Below are 19,441 nucleotides of genomic sequence, written 5' to 3'. Positions count from 1 at the left end.
TCTCTGTGCAGGGAGAAGAGGGGAGGGTGGGGTCCCGGTGAGAATCAGGGGTGTCCCCTGCGGCTCTCGACCCAGAGAGGGGACCGGTCACATTGGGGTGGCCCCTTTAGGACAGCTGGGGGGCGGGTCCCCACGTGGCCGCGCCCCCAGGCCCATTCATTAGTCCTGTTGCCGCGGGATCAGGGCGGCCTGACCCGCTCCAGCTGCGGGGACCCTGCCCGGGAGCCGCCGGGGGAAAAGGCCGAGAAAACGGCGCGGTCCCTGGAGGAGGCCCCTGTCCTCCCAGGGTGTGTGGGCTCCAGTGCGAGGACGGCAGCGGCGTCAAACCCGAGCTACGAAGCTGGGTTAGGTCTTGCAGACGCCAGTGGTGCAGCACCGCCAGACCCCGGGGCGGGGCGGGAGCTGGCGCCGGGAACCCGGAGGCGGGCCGGCACGTGCCCCGTTAGACGGGGCGGATCGAGCTCTCTAAGGACTTGGAGGCGGGGCCGGGCCAGCTCGCCGGTGACAGGTTGGGGCGGGGGCGGGGCCACACTCGCCAGCCGCGGAGGGGGCGGGACAGACTCCCCGGTGACCCGGCAGGGCAGCCCCACGCGGGCCTGAGTCAGAGTCCCTGCGTGCTTCCCGGATCGGGGCGCGGCCGGAGTCACCGCCGCTGACGACACAGTCGGGCCACCGCCCGGGTTCCGATGGCGGCGGCCGGAGAGCCCGCATCGACCCCGGAGCCTCCCGCCGCGGAGACCCCGCCGCCGCCGGCCTGCCGCTTCTTCCTGGAGGGCCGCTGCCGCTTCGGCGCCCGCTGCCGCCAGCCCCACCCCGGGGCTCCTTCGCCGGCGCAGCCTAGAGGCGGGGCCGAGGCCGAGGCCGGGGCCGGGACCAAAAAGCCGCCCCTGCGCACCGCCGCGGCCGTCATCCAGCGCATCCGCTGGGACCCGCGCCTGGACCCCGCCGACTTCGCGGTGGGCTACGCCGACCGCTTCCTGGGCGTGCTGGAGGAGCCCTTCGGCGCCTTCTGCTGGGACGAGCCGCTGGCGGCGCTCGGGCCCGGCGCGCTGGCCGTCCCGCAGCACCGCGTCCGCTACTTCCGCTTCCGCGGCCGCATCGTGTGGGACCGCGACTCGCGCACCGACCACGTCTTCGGCTCCGGCTCGGCCGCGGGCCGCGGACCCACCATCCTGGACGCGCTGGACGCCCTTGGGGACGAAGGGCAGGATGGCACGGACGCACTCGAGCCCAGAAACGCGCACGGGGACGAGCACGCGCCCGGAACCGGAGAGGCGCTGGACAGCGGGGATGAGCAGGGGGTGGAGGACACACCTGGGACCCGGGAAGCACAGGACTGCGCAGCTGCGCCCCCTTCTGGTGCCCCAGCAGGAGGGCTCGGACCGCCGCCTGGGACCGGCCCCCAAGCCGAAGCCAAAGCCGGGAGCCTGGTGCCGGCGGGGACTTCGGTGAAGGCCCAGGAGCTGGGCTGGGCCGGCAGCCCGGCTTCCCCACCGAAGGGGCTGGAGAGGGCGCGGAAGCTGGCCGCCAAAGCCAGGACCAGAGAGGCACGGGCCGTGGCGGCCCCAGGGCAGCCCCTGGGTGACTCCTCCGAGACAAAAGCGGGGTGTCAAGAGGAGTGGGGTACTGAGGCCTGGCCCGAAGCTGGCGGAGAGGCCTCCGCGGCCAGGGCCACAGCCCCTCGCCAGCCTCGCCCTACGCACTTTGTGGCCCTCATGGTGACAGAGCCCGGGCTGCAGGCGGGGGTGGCCAAGGCCCAGGAAGAGCTGGTCCGAGCTGCGCCTTCGTGCGCCGCTTTCCTGGTGCCCCCACAGGCCCTGCACCTGACGCTGGCCCTGCTGAGGCTGGGGGGCCCCGGGGAGACAGCGGCTGCCATCAGTGCGCTCAAACACGCCCTCTCCGATCCGGGACTTCCGGCACCTCCGCAGGTGACGTTTAGGCAGCTGGTGCTCCTGGGCCCCCATGTGCTCTGTGCGCCCCCCTCCCCTTCCCTGGAAAACATGGCCCACGTGCTGGGCCAGAGGCTGGAGGCTGAAGGGCTCAGAGTGCTCCAGCCCCCAGGGGGGCTGCACCCGCACCTCACGCTGGCCAAGGTCCCCCGGGGCTCTCGGGGCCACCTCGCCGTGCCTGGGCCCAGCCCGGGGCAGGAGCTGGGCAGCCAGCTCCTGAGACAACTCTGGCTGTGCCGCATGGGGAGGGCAAGGGACGCCTACCAGCCCCTGGCGGAGATCCCCCTGGGGTGACAGCCCGGGCCTCTCGGGCAGACAAGTCGGATCTCAGTGCCAAACGGAGGAGATCCAGTCCACGCAGGAAAGACAAAGCACACGCTCGCTCTCTCTCTTTAATTGTGGTTTCTCTCAGGGTTCCAAACGTGCTCAGTGATCCAAAGGAAGAATGAAGGAAAGAAAGGGGGAAAGGAGGGGAGGCAGAGAAGGAACATCTGGAAAAAAAGCAGCCTGACAGTCCAGCTGTTTGCAAACTCATTGCACAACCTCCAATTACATGGCAGAAGAGGGAGGGAGGGGAAAAGAAAAGGGAGGAAGGAGGGAAAATAACTTAAATAAACACACAAAAAGAAACGAGAAGGAAATGTGACGTGAGCTGGTGATCCATGAAGGCAGGGAGGGGAACCGTTTACCTGTGCTGAACCGAGGGAGGAGGGGGCAGGAGGGGGAAGAGGGAGGGAAGGGGGGAAAAAACTAGAAGAAACACTGGGGTGGCGGGAGGAGGGGACACGAGACAACTTAATACACTGCAGACGAGGCGGCCCGGCCGGTGAGGTCCCGCGATGGCCTCCGGAGTCTTCGGTTCGGGTGGCAACGCGGATCTGCTGGTGGCCTGGTGTGGCGGTGGCGTTTCTGGGGCGGGAGCCGAGGGCATGACACAGTCTCTGCGGCTCCCCGCACCCCGAGCACGGAGGCCCCGGAGGGCTGGGCAACAAGAGTCTCTGGTGAGGTAGGCGGACGGGCGGCGGGCGGCGTGCGGGTGCCCCCGCCGCAGCGGGCACGGCGGAGCGGCCGGTCGTCTTCTGCTGGCCCCTGGCATGAGATGGGCCAGGGTGCCGAGTTGGTACCGGAGTACGAGCTCGAGAGAGAGAGAGAGAAAACACTGAGACAGCATTAGTAGAGTGCAAGGTGGACAGACCACGCCCCCAACCCTCGGCTGCCTGCCCTCCTCCCCGTCCCGTCCCTCTGAGGCAAAAATAAAAACGTAGAAAAAATCTCTGTACAGACTCCCCGGTAGGAAAACGGGGCAGGGAGGGCGGCTCTTCCTGGAGCTCTCTCCCCACGATTAATTTACAACCCAAGTCCATGGCTCAAAAACAAGATCCGCAGAGGGGGCGTGGGCCGCGGCCCCGCCCACCCCCGGCGCGGTGCTCAGAAGGCGGACAGCTGCGCCAGGCTGAGGCGGCAGTCGATGCTGGCGTTGTCCGGGCCCGTGTAGGCCAGGCCCAGGGGCTCTAGGAAGGCCCGGCAGGCGGCCTCGCCCTCGAAGGCCAGCTCGGCCTGCAGGTAGGAGACGGGCAGCGCTGGGCGGAAGCTACGGAAACAAGAGGAGAAGGTGATGAGGCGGGCAGCAGGCAGGGGCCCCACGGACAGGGAGTGGGTGCCCCCCTTCCGACACCCTGAGCTCCCTCCGCACATTAGGAAATGTAACCTCTGGTCCCCGGCCCTCACCCCACCGCCCGCTCTGGAGCTTGGGGGCCCTCAGACTGGGCTGGCAGCCCAACCCCAGCTGTGCCCCTTTGCTTTCACTTACCTGTCGGGAGGCCCGGAAGGAGGGGGGGAAGGGCCGCACCGGCTCCTCCACTGCTCCCTGGCCTGAGCAGTCCCTCAGGAGAGGGCCACCGTGGCCAAGGGCAGGGGCCAGGCAGATGGCCCATGGGGACAGGCACAGGACAGGCGGGCTGACCGCTACTCTGGGGGCCTGGCCCTCACAGGACCCCAACCCTGGTCTGAGCGCCTCAGGGGTGCCCTGGGCACAGGAGTCAGCCAGCACTTCCTACACTTCCCACACAGGAAATTCTGGTTGGCAACGAGAGCGCTGGGCCCGTGCCAGAAGCGGCTGCCCTCAGTGCTCAGTGCCTGAGCGAACCCTCGCCTGCAGGCTGAGTCATCTACCCTCACAAACAACCCCAGGCGGGCACTGCAGGGCCAGGGCACAGCCACTGCGTGTCACCCAGGAAAGGAAGCCGCTGGCTGAATGTACTCAGAGCCGGCCCTGCCCCAAGCCCACTGGCCCCAGCCTGGCTGTCCATGGAGCCAGGAGCCTGCTGCCCCCCACAGGAGCCTGGCCACCTGCAGGGACGTGTCTGCCAAGGAAAGGCGGCACCAGTGCCAGGCCAGGCCGCTCCCACAGGCACCAGCCATCTGTCCTCCCAAGGCCGAGCACACACACTAACAGGGAAGAGTCGCCGGCCCAGCTACCTGAGCTGGAGGAAGCTTGGGAGCTCCCCCAGGGGCCTGGCGGGCTGCAGAGGGTGCTGATCTGTTAGCCGCTCCTGTGCATCCTCACCCCACATTTCTGCCCTCGTCCCCTCTGTTTCTGTGGCCCTAGAGTGTCCCTATCCTTCAGTTCGACCATCTTTTCCCAGGCTCCAAACCATCCACACGGGAAAGCTAACAGACATGGTTGGTGTTCAAGGCCTCATACCCGACCCGAGCAGGGGCTCTCACCCTCAGAGGCTGGCAGCGGGCCCCCTTAGTGCTGTGGGGCGCCATGCACACTGTGGGGCGCTGTGGGCTGGTCAGCAGCAGCCCCGGTCTCTACCCACCACAGCCAGGAGCAGCCCCGGCTGTGACAACAAAGGAAGCTCCCTGACCCGGGGAGGCTCGCTGCCCTAAGCACACATGCCCGCACTCTGGATGGAGCACACGGCGGGCACTCGGTGTGTGGCACAGGCCCCGCCCACCTGGCATCTCGCCCGCTTCCCTGACACGTGGCCCCTCAGAGGCTCAGGTAGGAATGGGGCCCTGGCCCGTCAGACCAGAAGCTGCCAGAGCAGCGCTGTTTTCTCGTTTGTCTCTAGAGCAAGGGCCGCGGCCGGAGAGCCAGAGAGAGAGGCAGGCCGAGGCCTCGAAGGCAGGGAGCCCCGAGCAGAGCAGCCAGGGTCCCAGGTGATGTGAGTGGAAGGACGATTGGCAGGGGGTGGAGGGACCCCGGAACCAAAGAAAGTAAGAAAGAATGGCGGAAGAGGCCAGAGGGCTGAGCAAAGGGGAGGAGGGACAGCAGGAGAGGACGAGAAAGGGGGAGGGACGAGAAAGGGAGAGGGCCAGGACAGACGGGACTGGAGCTAGAGGCCTGCTCGCCAGGGGTGGAGGGGGAAGAGGGGGGTCACGGGGGACCTCAGCTGAACATACGTTTTGATCATGGCCTTGAGGGCGGCTTTGCGCTCCCGGTCCACAAACTTGTCTATGAGGTAGCCAGACATACAGGGCGCGTGGCCGTAGAGCCGGAAGAAGCGGTGGTAGTTGCCCAGAGCCCAGGCTGCCCTCAGGGCCAGGGCATGGGCCACGCAGGGGTCCGTCTTCAGCTCCCGCGTCAGGTAGGCCAGCTCCGTGGTGATGTCGCCCGAGTTGTTGGTGAAGATGTAGTAGAGGATGCGGTAGGCGGTGAACTCACCCACGTTGCCGGGCAGGCTCTCCGCGTACAGCGACTTGAGCTGCGTCTGGCACTGGTTGAACTCCTCGTGGTCACCCTGGCGGGGGAGGGCAGGCAGGGAGGAGGGGCAGAGTGAGGCTGGGGAGCCAGCCTAGGAGGAGCCCAGGAGCCCAGGAGGAGCCCAGGAGCCCGGGAAGAGCCCGGAGCCCACTCACCTTCTCCAAGGCGATGCGGGCGTGCGTCTCGTACACCTCCACCGTGAACTCAGTGCGCACGCCTTGCACCTGGGGCAGCAAGGAGAGGAGTCAGGCCAGAGCAGGGCGGGACACACCCCCCTCCCCCAAACTCCAATCCCACCCCCACCGCCAGCCCCGGTCACCCAGCCCAGCCCTCACCGTCAGGTCCTGCCGGATGGACTTCATCTGCTCGCAGGCGAAGGCGTAGTCCTGCTTCTCTTTCCACTGGGACTTGACCATGCACAGCGACTTCTTCAGAACCTGGAAGGCCGTCACACGGAGTCAGTGACAGCAGGCAGAGCAGGGACACCCAAACCCCGCTAAGCCCCGCTAAGCCCCGCTAACTCTGTCTGAAATGAAGGCTGCAGCATCACCCCTCAGCGGCCCACCAGGAGGAAGAGCCCAGACCGCGGAGGGCTCCTGAGCCCAGTCCCCAGTCAGCGCCCGGCCTGCGTGCACCCGGGACAGGACACTCACGGCCTCGTCCCATCAGGACGCTGGGGCCTTTGTCCCATTTCAAGTGGGACCCAGAGACCCCGAGGGCTAGAAAGCCCCCAAGAAGGCCGCGTGCTTGGGACTCAGGGCTCAGCTCCTCTCCAGTGCCCACCCGGCCAGCGGGCCCTGCCCTTCCCAGCACTTACCGCCACAGGGCGCACCGTGGACGGGTCGGGGGCGCAGGTGAGCCGCAGGTAGTGCTTGGTGATGTCGGGGCAGGTGCCCACGATCTGCAGCTCCTGCCAGTCAGGGTCGCCCCCGCTGCTCTCCAGGCCGCCCACCTGCAGCACCAGGGGCTCGAGGCGCAGGCGGCGGGAATGTCCGTGCTGGAAGCGGGCCGCCCGCTTCTGCTTCTTCAGCTCGCGCTCGGGGTCCTCACACTCCAGCACCGCCATCCTCTTGCGGTTGCGTTTGGTGGGCGCTAGATCGTGCCTTGGGGGTAAGGGAGAAGGAGGAGAGGGGAGGGTCGGTAAAGGAGACCGGCATGGAGCACCCCAGGCCTCTGCTACGCCGCTCAAGGGCACAGCACCCTCCCTGGGCACCCAAAGGCTCACTCACTCACCTCTTGCCTCGCTGCGCCCTGCCTCGACCCCGATCCATGTGGGCCCCCCGGCCCCCCCGGCCCTTGGGGGGCGGGTTCCTGCGACCCACAGGCTGGCACTCATTCCCTGAGAAGGAACTGTCCGAGTCCGAGTGGGAGTCACTGTGCGGAGAGGCAGGACGGTGAGGCCCGGGCCAGCTCCCCGAGGCCCGCCCCCGCCGCCCCCGCCGCCCCCGCCACCCCCGCCACCCCCGGAGCCTGCACCCACCTGCGGCGGAAGTGGCGGTTCGGGGACCGGGAGGAGGAGCGGGAACGGGACTCTGTGCTGGAGGAGGAGCTGTGGTCCTTCATGAAGACATTGCGGTTGCCGAACTTGGCAAAGCTGCCGCCCCGCGCTCGGCCAGCACCCCCAGCCCCTGGCGTCCCTCGCTGTGACTGGGCACCCCCGCCCCTGGTCGTGGCGCCTGCCCCCCTGGGAGGGTGAAGGCTGCTGGGGGCCTCCCACCGCTTCTTCTTGGGGCTCTCGGCCACAGTGTCCCGAGTCAGCCTGAGGACAGAGCAGGGCATCACCAACCCACGCCCTCCCTCTGCCCGGGGACACGCCACCCGATGCCTCACCCACCTGCACCCGCGGCTCAGCTCCGCCCCTGGGCCACCCCCCCACCCCGGCACGCAGGCCGCCCCGGCCTCCCCTCCAGCGGACTCACCCGGGCAGAGGCTCCCGGCTCCAGTCGATGGTGTAGGCGGAGCCATCCTGGAGCCGGGCCTGCAGCACCTCCTTGAGCAGCTTCTCCGTGCGGTCCTTGTCCTCCTCCGACTCGCAGGCCGTGAAGCAGCGCTCCACGTACTCCTTCATGTCCTGCGGCCAGTCATCCGGCTTCCCCGACAGGCCCCCCCTGCACAGGGCAGAAGGGGGGCTCAGCTGGGAGCACCCGCTCCGGCACAGCCTGTCACCACGGCCGCTACGTGAGCTGACGCACAGGCAGGCACGGCTCCAGCGTTCGCTTCCCTCCCGCTGGACGCTCACAGCAACCCCAGGGAGCCACCCGCCCTCCGGAGCAGCAGACCCCGCCCGGGTGTCCTCCATGCCGAGGACCGGCCAGGGCCGTCACCTGTGGTTCTGGGCCTTCTCGGGGTTGGGCTGGGGGCCGAAGCCGCTGTGCTGGCCCTCCGAGCTGGAGCTGAAGTTCTGGTTGGTGACAGCGAAGGGCCGTTTCTGAATGTTGAACTTGAGACCACCAGTCCCGGGGGCCGCTGGGGGTGGGGAGCAGCGGAAGCTGGAGTTAGGCCTACCCCAGCCGCCTGGGACCGCAGGCCCGGCTCCAGGCAGCCACCCCGAGGCCCTGGGACAATCCCTGCACCCCGTGCCTCCTGCCCCGGCTCCTGCGCTGCCCACTTACGCTTCATGCGGTTCCACAGCTGCTGGCCCTTCTTGGGCTTGGCCGGCTCGGCATAGCTGTGCTGCCCGTAGGCCTGGCCCGAGGTGGGCCCCGCCTGGCTGTGCTGGGGGGCCGGCGTCGTCCCAGGCTGGGGGCCGCTGTTCAGAGCGTGAGCCCCGTGGGAGGGGTTGGAGGGCTGAGGGGGCTGAGCTGCTGGCAGCTGCTGGGGAGGGGCCTGGTAGGACATGCCGTCATCCATGCCGGGGACGGGGGGCTGTCGGAGGAAGTGGCGCTGAGGGCGGGAGCAGAGTCTCCGGCTGCTCTCTCACACTCAACGTCACGTCACTCAGCTTTCAGCACGGCCGTGACCCTCTCCCGGGGAACGGGGTCTCCTAACCGCTCTTCCATGGCTGAGCGCCCCCCGCCCCCAAAAGTGGTCATGGTCGGAGCACGTGTCCCATATCATCCATGGCGCACACACACGATTGCACCCTCGCAGCTGCTCTGTAACAACCCAGTCACCCCTCCAGTGAGCTGGCTGAGCAGCAGGTCGCAGGACTTGTACTCACACCCCCGAGAGGGTACTGGGATTCGAACCCAGGTCTCTCGCCTCACCTCCCTGCACTAGCTCCACCACTCCGCCAAGGTGCATGTGCGTGCAAGGCCAGATCATGTGTGCAGCTGTGCACATGCGGGGGGCACGCACAGACAAGCTGCCACACTACAGACTGCCCCCACCATCACCCCAACAGCCCAGGTCCTGGCCTTGCCAAGCCCCAAAGTTTCAAAACCCCTGCTCTGCCCTCTTCGTTCTCGAAGCAGGACTCACAAACTGCCTCCCCAGCCGGAACCTGGCGCAGACACGGGCCGGGCGTTACCTGGTTCAGAGTGCCTTGGTGCTGGGGGGCTGCTGGCTGCTGGGGTGTGGCTGAGCCGTAGGAGCCGGCCATCCCGTACTGGGAGGGGGAGCCATAGCCCTGGTACATGCTCTGCACAGGCAGGGAGGAGGGTGAGTGGCGGGCCGGCTCCCCTCCTCCTGCTGCTCAGCAGCCCTGACCCTCCCCTCACCGCTCACCCCTCTGCCCCTCTCTCTACCACACAAATGCACCAAATTCTCTTACGTTAAGAAAAGCATTTCATGAAATTAAAATAAAAACATATTTAAATTGTTCAAAAAATAAAAAAAAGAAAAAATGAAATTAAAACCTCTATAAGCCTATGTTCTATTTTCGCTCGTTCTCAGAATTTCTTCCTATTCCACAAATATCTGTGTGCCAGCTCTCTAAGCCCCACACCAGGACAAAATTAAAAGATGACAACCCACGCCCGAATGAAGCTGGCACTCAGATACACGCAGCGGCAGACACACGTGGCCCGTCCAGCAGCCAGGGCTGTGGAAAGGCCAGGAGGGCAGCGGAGCGGAGGGCAGGGGCACGCCCTGAAGTGACAAAGCTCCTCGGAGAAAGGCGCCCTCCGGGAGGCGGGGGACACGGCGAGGCGGGCCCACAGGAGCAGTGGCCGCGGAGCACGCGTGGCCAGGGGTGGCAGGTGGAGGACTCTGTGCAGGGAGTACGGGGAAGGGGGCACTCACCATGGGGTAGTAGTAGTTGTAGGGGTAGGCGTAGCTGTACTGCTGGTACCACTGGTAGTACTGCTGCTGCTGCTGCTGCTGCAGGGCCGAGGCTTCCGCCTGAGACACATACTGTGGGGAGAGGCCACACGCCGTCAGCTGGGCAGCAGGCGCCCACGGCCACGGCCCCCGTTAACCAGCAAACAGAACTGGGGACGTCTCTCCAGAGAGCCAGCCTCTGCCCTCACTCAGGCACCTCCGGGATGGGACAGGCGGCCCCTGGACGCTTTGAGGACCGTCCTTGCCTCCCCCACCCTAGGAGCTGGAGTGACACGAGAGGACACCGAGCCTGTCCCTCCCCCAGTGGCCCCCGCCGGGGCGCCCGGCCCCGTGGCCTCTCACCTGCGAGCTGGCCACAGGCCCGTTGCTGCTGGCCTTGGAGCTGCCAGCGGCGCCCGCCTTGCTGATGCTGGCCAGGGCCTGGCGGGCCTTCTCCCACTCCGGGTTCTCGTGCATGGGCGCCTCCATGCCGTTCTCCCTGCCCGCCCCGGCCACCATGCTGTACTGGGAGGACCTGCGGGGAGCACAGAGGCGCTGCTGTCCGGCTGCGTGTGGCCAAGGTGGGATCGCAGGTCCCCTCTCTGCCTACTGTAGCTTGGCATCCCCAACCCAGGACGTGCGACACCCAGTATGTCTGGGTTTTCTGTGTGGAACCAGTGAGACTGCCAGCCTACAGGGCTTGTGCAGGGGCCTGGTGCACAAGCAGGTGTTAAATATAGAGCAAACACAGCGACTGCTGTACCTGCAGAACCTAACACAGGAGCTGGTGCCTCGCAGGGCTAAGTGGTCTAGGAACTATCAATTCCAGCCCACACCACCCCACTCGGCAGGTTATAATCACACAGTTTTGGAAAGAATAAGGAATTCTTCCTGATAACACCCCAGCCAGCAAGTTACAATCACAGTTTTAGAAAAAAATAATTATCAAAAAGATAAACGGCTAGGTGTGGGAGGCTGCCCAATCGCAGTTCACTGAATGAAGCATGCCACTTTGCAAACCAGCCCTGGGCTGTGCAAAGTGAGGGCTCAGGAGGCTCGACGCCCCCACACTGCAGCCCATGCTCCCTCATGCTGCCACCTGGACCAGCCCTGCCCTGACCCGGAGGCCCCATCCCGAGGAGGAGGAGGAGGAGGAGGAGGAGGAGGAGGAGGAGGAGGAGGAGGGGGAAGAGGTGGAGGTGGAGAAGGAGGAGGAGGAGGAGGAGGACAACAAGGACGCTGGGCTTGCTCCTCCCGCCACCCCCTGCCCCCCCAGCCTGTCCCTCTGCCCACTAACCAGTCTGTGCCGCGTTGATCACCCACATTGGCCGCCATCTGGACCCTGGGGTGTAAGGGGTGGACCTCGGGAGCCAGACTGCTTATTCACTGTCTATGAGAAAAGGGATCAATCAGGGAGACTCAAGCAGCAGCAAAAGACACGTCACAAAGTGGGGTGAGACGCCGATGGGCTCAGGAGAAACCAGGCAGGAAAGGGAGTGTGGTCTATCTGAAGACAGCCTGGGTGTGGGATAAGGGCCAGCGAGAGGGGAGGAGAGGGGAGGAGAGGATTAGAGAAGGGGGGGGGGGGGAGAGGAGAGGATTGGGGGGGGAGGGGAGGATTAGGGGGAGGGAAGAGGGAAGGGGAGCAGAGGGGGAGGGGAAGAGGAGGGGGAGAGGAGGGGAGAGGACCTGGCCTCCTGTAGTGTCCTGGGTGGGAAACGAAGGACGTGAACCAGAGGGAAGTCTGCGGGATTTCCCACAGGGGACGAGAAGGATCTGAAACCCATTGAAAGGGAAAGAGTCGGGGGACACCCTGAGACGGGAGGGGGGGGGGGGCGCCTCGGCCAAGGGTGAGGAGCCTGTGACTTCCTGAGCAGCAGCAGGAGAGCAGACACTCTCATGAGCCTGAGTGGAGCCTGAGGGCTGGGAGAACTCGGCAAAGGCAGGGTCTGACCCAGCCTGGAGCAAAAAAGAGGGGAACACAACAACAAGATAAAGGAGAAGCTGAGGGTGCCCAAGGAGAATGCCAACGTGAAGCAATGGCTTCCTAGACAGTGCTCAGGACAGGGCGGGGGACCTTCTTCCTGCCTAGGGACGTCTGGATACTTGTGACAACAGTCGAGGCCGTACACAACCATCCACTTCGAAACTGGTCTGCTCTTGGCCTGCGGACTGAGGGGTCCCAGGTTCGATTCCGGCCAAGGGCATGTACCTTGGTTTCGGGCACCTCCCTAGTGGGGGGTGTGCAGGGTGCAGGAGGCAGCTGATCGATACTTCTCTCTTATTGATGTTTCTAACTCTCTATCCCTCTCTCTTCCTTTCTGTAAAAAAAATCAATAAAATATATTTTAAAAAATTAAAAACAAAAAAACTGGTCTGCTCTATTTGGTCAGACGTTTAACCTAACACCACACTCCTAATGCCTTGGCAGGGCCAAGCCAAATGATGTCCAGGGCCCTCGGACCCGATGCTCCTCAACCCTGTCTTAAGAGAACTATATCGGGGGGGGGGAGGGAGGGAGAGAGAGAGAACACGAACCACTTCAGAAAGGTTCCCGAAGGCGAAGAACTCTGTCCCTGACCTAGAGGGAGGGGTCGGCCTGCGGGGGGGAGGGGGGGAAACAAGGAGGGACCGCCTGGGGGGAGGTCGGCAGAGAAAGCTGCGGGGTGCCTGAACCCTTTGGGAAGGTAAGAGTGGGGTGGGGCGGACACAAGAAAGCGAATGGATGTCTTGGAGACCAGGACTTGGGGGGTGGGGGCGCGGGAGGGGTGTCTAAACCTAAAGGAATAATAACAAATATGGGTGAGCTCCGAGGCGAAGCCTGCTGGAGAACCCGGACATCCTACAGGATAAGGAGGGGCCGGGAACAGGTGCCGGGAGCTGGGAACGGCCCTAAACAGAAGGCGGGAGGGAGGGGGGCGGCGCTGGCGGGCCCCGGAAGGAGGCTGGGAGGCGGGGGAAAGGCCTGGCGGGGTCCTGGGCAGGTGTAAAGGGTGGAGGCACCCGATCCCCGGCCCGTCCAGCAGGCAGAGTCGGGATAGGGGGGACGGGAGGGAAAGGAAGAGCCAGCCCGACCCCCGCACCTGGCCCCGCGAGCCACCGCCCCGGCCGCGCCGCGCGTGCGCACCGCGTTGCCGGGAAGCAGCGGGCGCCAGGGCCCCCCCATCGCCAGGGACAACGCTGTTGTCTCCGTGGACCCGCCCAGCCAATAGGAGACAAGGGGCGCCGGGCGCCCCAGGAATTCCAAGGGAGCGCGCGGGCCGCGGCGAGCGACGGCACGGGGCTGCGGGGTGCCCCGGCCGCGCGCCCCGCCCGGCCGCGCAGGCGCAGTGCCGCCCGCGCCGCCACACCCTGCGGACGCTCGCGCGCCGCGTCCGTTGGGGTGACAGCCGCCCAGGCCTCTGGGCCCGCGGGGGCAGTGAGGCCGGAAGCCGGCGCCGCGCCGACCCGTCCGCCGGCTCCCCGCCCCTCACACCCACCTCCGCCGCTCGCCCCGGGGACTCGGCAGCTGCGGGCCAAACCGACGACACCACCGCCGAGGGGAGGCTCGCGAGCCGGCTGACTCCCGTCTTCCTTGGGCTTCGACGTTCGGAGCGCGGCGTCATGACGTCAGCCGCAGGCCTCGCCCCGCCCCGCCCCACAGGCGACCAATGGGAGTCGCGATCTGGGCTTTGAGCCCGCCCTCCCGCCTACGCACCCAGCGGGCGGGCGCTCCGCCCAAGCCGGAAGACGGGATGGGGACGGTGGCCCCGAGGGGACACGCGCGACCGACTTGGGCGTCGCGTTCGCCCTGTAAGCTGAGTTTTGGCCGCGTTCGCGGTAGCCATTTATTATTCCGACCGTCAGACACACACCAGGGTGATGAGGCTTGTGGGACGGCCCGCCGTCCGTCCAGGGATGGGGGAGCCTGGGGAAGGGAAGGATGAGCGCAAAGAAAACGGGTGCGCACAGGCCCCACCGGAAATGGAAGCTGCCTTAGTCCCTGAAACGAGGGGACGGCGGGTGCCCCGCTGGGAGACAAGCCCCGTTTGGGCGGGGGGGGGGGGGGGGGGAGGCATAGAGTGGGGACGGCAAAATACAGGTGTGGGGTCCAGGAGAAGAGGCAGGCCCGTAGGGACGGGCAAGGGGCAGGTCCGTAGGGGCGGGCAGGGGGCAGGTCCGTAGGGGCGGGCAGGAGGCTGGTCCGTAGGGGTGGGCAGGAGGCTGGTCCGTAGGGACGGGCAGGGGGCAGGTCCATAGAGGCGGGCAGGGGGCAGGGGGCTGGTCCTTCGACGCAGTTGATGTAGGCTGAGGAGTGTTTGCACCATCTCTATAAACAGGCCTGTTTTACTTATTTATTTATTTTAAATATATATTTTATTGATTTTTTTTTACAGAGAGGGATAGAGAGTTAGAAACATCGATGAGAGAGAAACATCCATCAGCTGCCTCCTGCACACCCCCCACTGGGGATGTGCCCGCCACCAAGGTCCATGCCCTTGATCAGAATCGAACCCAGGACCCCGCAGGCCGATGCTCTATCCACTGAGCCAAACCTGTCTCGGCCAGGTCTGTTTTTTTTTTAAAAAAACTTCTCCTAACTAAACTCGCAAGTGTCTCCCTCCAGGACCCGGATGAGATGACGCAGTCCAGGTGCGCGACGGGTCCCAGCGGCTTCCTGCCCAGCTCCTGCTGTCACACCCGTTCCCATTGGCCCTGCGTCTCCTGCTGTGGCCCTCAGAGTCCTTGTAGATTCGCAGAAAGGCTGCGGGAGTGCGGGGCCCGCATACCCTGCTCCCAGGGTCCCCGATGCCCTCACCTCCCGTGACTGTAAGATCCGTTACAACGAAGAAGCCCACGTTGGCACTTGGCTAACTGGACGGCGATTTAATGTGAATGTCGCCACTTTTCCCGCCGATGTCGCTGAGTCCAACCCAGGGGACCACAGTGCATTCAGTGTTTAGGGTCCCTGTCGTTTGTCCCCCTGTATCTAAGGTGGGTCCTTATACCCAACATCTAGTTGGAGCTTTCTTTCTCCCCAAGCCTGCAATCTCCGCCTTTAATGTTTTAAAATATATTTGATTGCTATTTTCTTTTTACAGAGAGGAAGGGAGAGGGAGAGAGAGAAATATTGATGACAGAAAAACATCTATCAGCCACCTCCTGCACACCTCCTACTGGGGATGTGCCCGCACTCAAGGTACATGCCCTTGACCGGAATCGAACCTGGGACCCTTCAGTCCGCAGGCCCACGCTCTCTCCGCTGAGCCAAACCGGACAGGGCTCTCTGCCTTTTAAAAGCAGTGTACGTCACCGTTCTTGAAAGTGATCATTGGTGTGATTATGTTTGAACCTATCGGCTTGCTAAGGATTTCTATTTGTTGTGTTTCTTTTTTATTCTGCTTTACTTTAGAGTTTGTTAGTGAAGCAGAGAGACAGAGTGAGCTGCTACACAGACCTTCCTTTGCTCCCCTTTCCCCTTTTTACTTAATTTTTTTACGTATTTTTTTTTCAGAGAGAGAAACATCAATGATGATATAGAATCATGGATCAGCTGCCTCGTCCCCCCCCCACACTGGGGATCGAGCCCTCAACCCAGGCATGTGCCCTGACCGGGAATCAAACCGTGACCTCTGGGTTCATAGGTTTATGCTCAACCACGGAGCCACCCCAAAGCCGGGCGCCTCTTCCTCTTTTCCTGCCTTCTTTGGGTTTGAGCATTTGTAAGACTTGGTTTTTTAGAGCAGTTTTCTCAGGGCCTCTGGGAGGCGCTGTGGCTCAGTTCCCCTCCAAGTCCCGCAGCGGGAAACGCTCTGATGGTGGGGATGTGGGGGGCCCAGCTTCTCCCCAGGATCGCTCTCCGCCCTGGACTGATGCCCGGAGTCGTGAGCACCGTCATTGCTGCACGTATTTCGTCTGGTTTGGGGCTGTTTCATGAAGGCGGGCAAATCCAAGTCTCTGCTCATCTTGCTTGGCAGCGAAACTGCTCATATGTTATTTTAAAATAAAGATTTCCTTTTAAAAATATGTATATATTTTATTGATTTTTTTTTTACAGAGAAGAAGAGAGTGAGATGAAGAGTCAGAAACATCGATGAGAGAGAATCATCAATCAGCTGCCTCCTGTACACCTCCCACTGGGGATGTGCCCACAACCAAGGTACATGGCCTTGACTGGCATCGAACCTGGGACCCTCGAGTCTGCAGGCCGACGCTCTAACCACTTGAGAACACCGATTTTGGCAAAAGATTTACTTTTTTGTTTTTAATATATGTTTATTGATTTCAGAGAGGAAGGGAGAGTAGAAACATTCCTGGTGAGATAGAATCACTGATGGGCTGCCTCCTGCACGCCCCTCCCCACTGGGGATCCAGCCTGCAACACGGGCCTGGGCCCTGACCAGGAATCGGACCCTGACCTCCTGGTTCACAGGTCGACGCTCAACCACAGAGCCATGCCTGCGAGGAAAAATATTTACTTTTTTTTTAAATGTCGGGCCAGGTTCATTGGCGGGAAATCAGTCCCAGGCCGCCTGAGTCACTGGGTAGTTTGCAAACATCCAGCCAACATCAGTCAGCACACACTTCCGCTTCAGGACCCGGTCTCAGCCACTAGGGGGCAGTGTTAGAGAGCAAAGCAGCCCCAATAGCACAGGGCTGGCCCCTAGGGTCACAAGGCACAGTCACTGGATGGAAGTCCGTACAGGTAGTTCCCAGGTCCCCAGCCCCCCGAAATCGGAGTGGGTTTCTCTTTCCCAGCTTCAGGCCCTCACATCGAAAGCTGCCTTGAACATCCCTTGCTGTTTGCAAACCGGAAATAATGAGGGGGCACGGGGCATTCGAGACCAACAAGCCCTGATCCCGAAACCCCCCGGAACGTCCCCGTGTGCGTGTTTGGATACGGGGGTTTTCAGTTTCGAGGGGCAACGTGGCGTATAGCCCACAGGGCACCTGGTCCCCTCAGGACCCCGCAGGACAGGTGCAAGCATCCCCGTCCGTGTTCCCGCAGGAAGCAGGTGAATACGGCCACCAGGTGGGGACATCGTCTCCGAGCGACCCGTGCCAGGGCGGGTCAGGTGCGGCTGCTCTTTGGATTTCAGAAAAATTTTTTTCCCCCACTTTTTTTTTCTTTATTTTATTTTTTAAAAATATATTTTATTGATTTTTTTACAGAGAGGAAGAGAGAGGGATAGAGTTAGAAACATCGATCAGCTGCCTCTTGCATACCCCCTACGGGGGATGTGCCCGTAACCAAGGTACATGCCCTTGACCGGAATCGAACCTGGGACCTTTCAGTCCGCAGGCCGACGCTCTATCCACTGAGCCAAACCAGTCTCGGCTTTTTTTTTTTTTTCCTTTTTTCTTTTTAAATATATTTTATTGATTTTTTACAGAGAGGAGGAGAGAGGGATAGAGAGCTAGAAACGTCGATGAGAGAGAAACATCGACCAGCTGCCTCTTGCACACCCCCTACCGGGGATGTGCCCGCAACCAAGGTACATGCCTTTGACTGGAATCGAACCTGGGACCTTTCAGTCCACAGACCGACGCTCTACCACTGAGCCAAACCGGTTTCGGCTCGACTTTTTAAATTTTATTTTATTGATTAAGGTATTACATATGTGTCCATATCCCCTTATTGCCACCTCCACCCTCCCCCAATCCTGCCCTCACCCCCTGTGCCCATTGGTTAGGCCAGTGGTCGGCAAACTGCGGCTCGCGAGCCACGTGTGGTTCTTTGGCCCCTTGAGTGTGGCTCTCCCACAAAATACCACATACAGTGCGATGGAAACTTCGTGGCCCATGCGCGGAAGTCGGTTTTCAGCTCTCAAAAGAAATCTCAGTCGTTGTCCTATTGACATTTGGCTCTGCTGACTCACGAGTTTGCCGACCACGGGGTTAGGCCTATGTGCATGCATACACAGCCTTCGGTTGATCTCTCCCCCCTCACCCCCGCCCTCCCCTGCCTTCCCTCTAAGGTTTGAGCATCTGATCGATGCTTCTCTGTCTCTGGATCTGTTTTTGTCCATCGGTTTATGTTGTTCACTATATTCTACAAATGAGTGAGGTCATGTGATATTTATCTTTTTTTTAAGAATTTTTTTTGGGGGGTTGTTTGTTTGTTTGTTTAGAGAACAAGGGAGAGGGGGAAACATCCATGAGAGAGAACCATCCATCGGCTGCCAGGGATCGGGCCCCACAACCCAGGCAGGTGCCCTGACATCAAAGCTGGCGACCCCTCGCCGAAACCGGTGTGGCTCAGTGGATAGAGCGTCGGCCTGCGGACTGAAGGGTCCCAGGTTTGATTCCGGTCAAGGGCATGTACCTTGGTTGCAGGCACATCCCCAGTAGGGGGTGTGCGGGAGGCAGCTGATGGATGTTTCTCTCTCATCGATGTTTCTAACTCTCTATCCCTCTCCCTTCCTCTATGTAAAAATCAATAAAATATATATATATTAAAAAAAAAAAAAAAAAAAAAAAAAAGCTGGTGACCTCTCACTGCCCAGGACAAGGCTCCAGCCAACCGAGCCACACCGGCCAGGGTAAGTTTCAGGATTGAGAGAGAGGGCCGATGAGAAGCTGCCCTTGACACCCCCCGCCCCCACCCCACCCCACATCCCCCGCCTTCCCTTGCAGGCGCCGCCCCAGTCTGCATTTAGAGGTGTCGCCCCTCTTGTGTGGAGTGTTTGCTACCGTCCTGTTAGCGCCCAGCTCCTTCCCACCTGCCTGAAGCTCCTTCTGCCATCTTCACGCCCGAGGCCTATTTCCGGCTGCCTGTTCCGGCCGGGGATGGCCGCCTTCCCACGTCAGGACACGCGCTGCTTTTAGAATCAGGGGGAGTGGTGTGTGTGTGTGTGTGTGTGTGTGTGTGTGTGTGTGAATAGCAATCCCTTCCGAACCCCTGCAGAGCCTGGTGTGTGTGTGTGTGTGTGTGTGTGTGTGAATAGCAATCCCTTAGGAACTCCTGCAGAGCCTGGGGTGTGTGTGTGTGTGTGTGTGTGTGTGTGAATAGCAATCCCTGTGGACCCCCTGCAGAGCCTGGTGTGTGTGTGTGTGTGTGTGTGTGTGTGTGTGAATAGCAATCCCAGGAGTTCAGAACCCCTGCAGAGCCTGGGGTGTGTGTGTGTGTGTGTGTGTGTGAATAGCAATCCCTGTGGACCCCCTGCAGAGCCTGGTGTGTGTGTGTGTGTGTGTGTGTGTGTGTGTGTGTGTGAATAGCAATCCCAGGAGTTCAGAACCCCTGCAGAGCCTGGTGTGTGTGTGTGAGTGTGTGTGTGTGTGTGTGTGTGTGTGTGTGTGTGTGAATAGCAATCCCAGGAGTTCAGAACCCCTGCAGAGCCTGGCCTGGGTCAGAAACTCCAGGGGGCCGAGCTGAAGGGGCGGGTCTCCCCACCCAACCAGGAGGCCAGACCGGGGAGGGGGGAGAGAGGAAGGGGAGAGAGCTGCTTGTAAAATAAAGTCTTCCCTTTTATTTCAAATCAACCCATTCCCAAGTTAGTGCCACAAGTGGAGATCAGAGTCCCTGCGCCCGCCCACCGGGGCGTGGGGGACGGGGGTGGGGGTGGGGGTGGGGGCTCGTGTCCTCCGGGGCGGGCCCTGG

General features: G+C 62.5%; 2 protein-coding genes across 3 annotated transcripts; one reads left to right on the top strand and one right to left on the bottom strand.

Annotated features, from left to right (window-relative positions):
* Positions 1-554: 554 nt before the first annotated feature.
* LENG9 (leukocyte receptor cluster member 9) lies at positions 555-5,175 on the top strand. The gene has a single exon (XM_084906413.1). It carries the CDS (start codon positions 687-689, stop codon positions 2,241-2,243), a length of 1,557 nt encoding a protein of 518 aa, XP_084762539.1. The 5' UTR covers positions 555-686; the 3' UTR covers positions 2,244-5,175.
* Positions 2,324-13,482, bottom strand: LENG8 (leukocyte receptor cluster member 8). 2 transcript variants are annotated; one of them, XM_084906317.1, is made up of 15 exons: positions 13,341-13,482; positions 11,159-11,251; positions 10,225-10,396; positions 9,844-9,954; positions 9,131-9,241; positions 8,274-8,526; positions 7,986-8,127; positions 7,581-7,769; positions 7,142-7,420; positions 6,895-7,035; positions 6,479-6,764; positions 5,997-6,098; positions 5,817-5,885; positions 5,361-5,698; positions 2,324-3,540 (listed from the first exon to the last, which is right to left on the bottom strand). In XM_084906317.1, the coding sequence occupies exons 2-15, from the start codon at positions 11,194-11,196 to the stop codon at positions 3,378-3,380; spliced, it is 2,394 nt and encodes a 797-aa protein (XP_084762443.1). In that variant the 5' UTR covers positions 11,197-11,251; positions 13,341-13,482; the 3' UTR covers positions 2,324-3,377. The 2 variants fall into 2 exon arrangements, with proteins under 2 accessions (XP_084762443.1, XP_084762444.1); XM_084906318.1 differs by lacking the exon at positions 11,159-11,251 and having other exon boundaries at positions 13,341-13,475.
* Positions 13,483-19,441: the final 5,959 nt, after the last annotated feature.

This window comes from Pipistrellus hanaki, assembly GCF_964339955.1.
Source record: "Pipistrellus hanaki genome assembly, chromosome: 15".
In the NCBI taxonomy this organism is placed as follows: Eukaryota; Metazoa; Chordata; class Mammalia; order Chiroptera; family Vespertilionidae; genus Pipistrellus; species Pipistrellus hanaki.
This window is presented reverse-complemented; position numbering and strand designations above follow the sequence as displayed.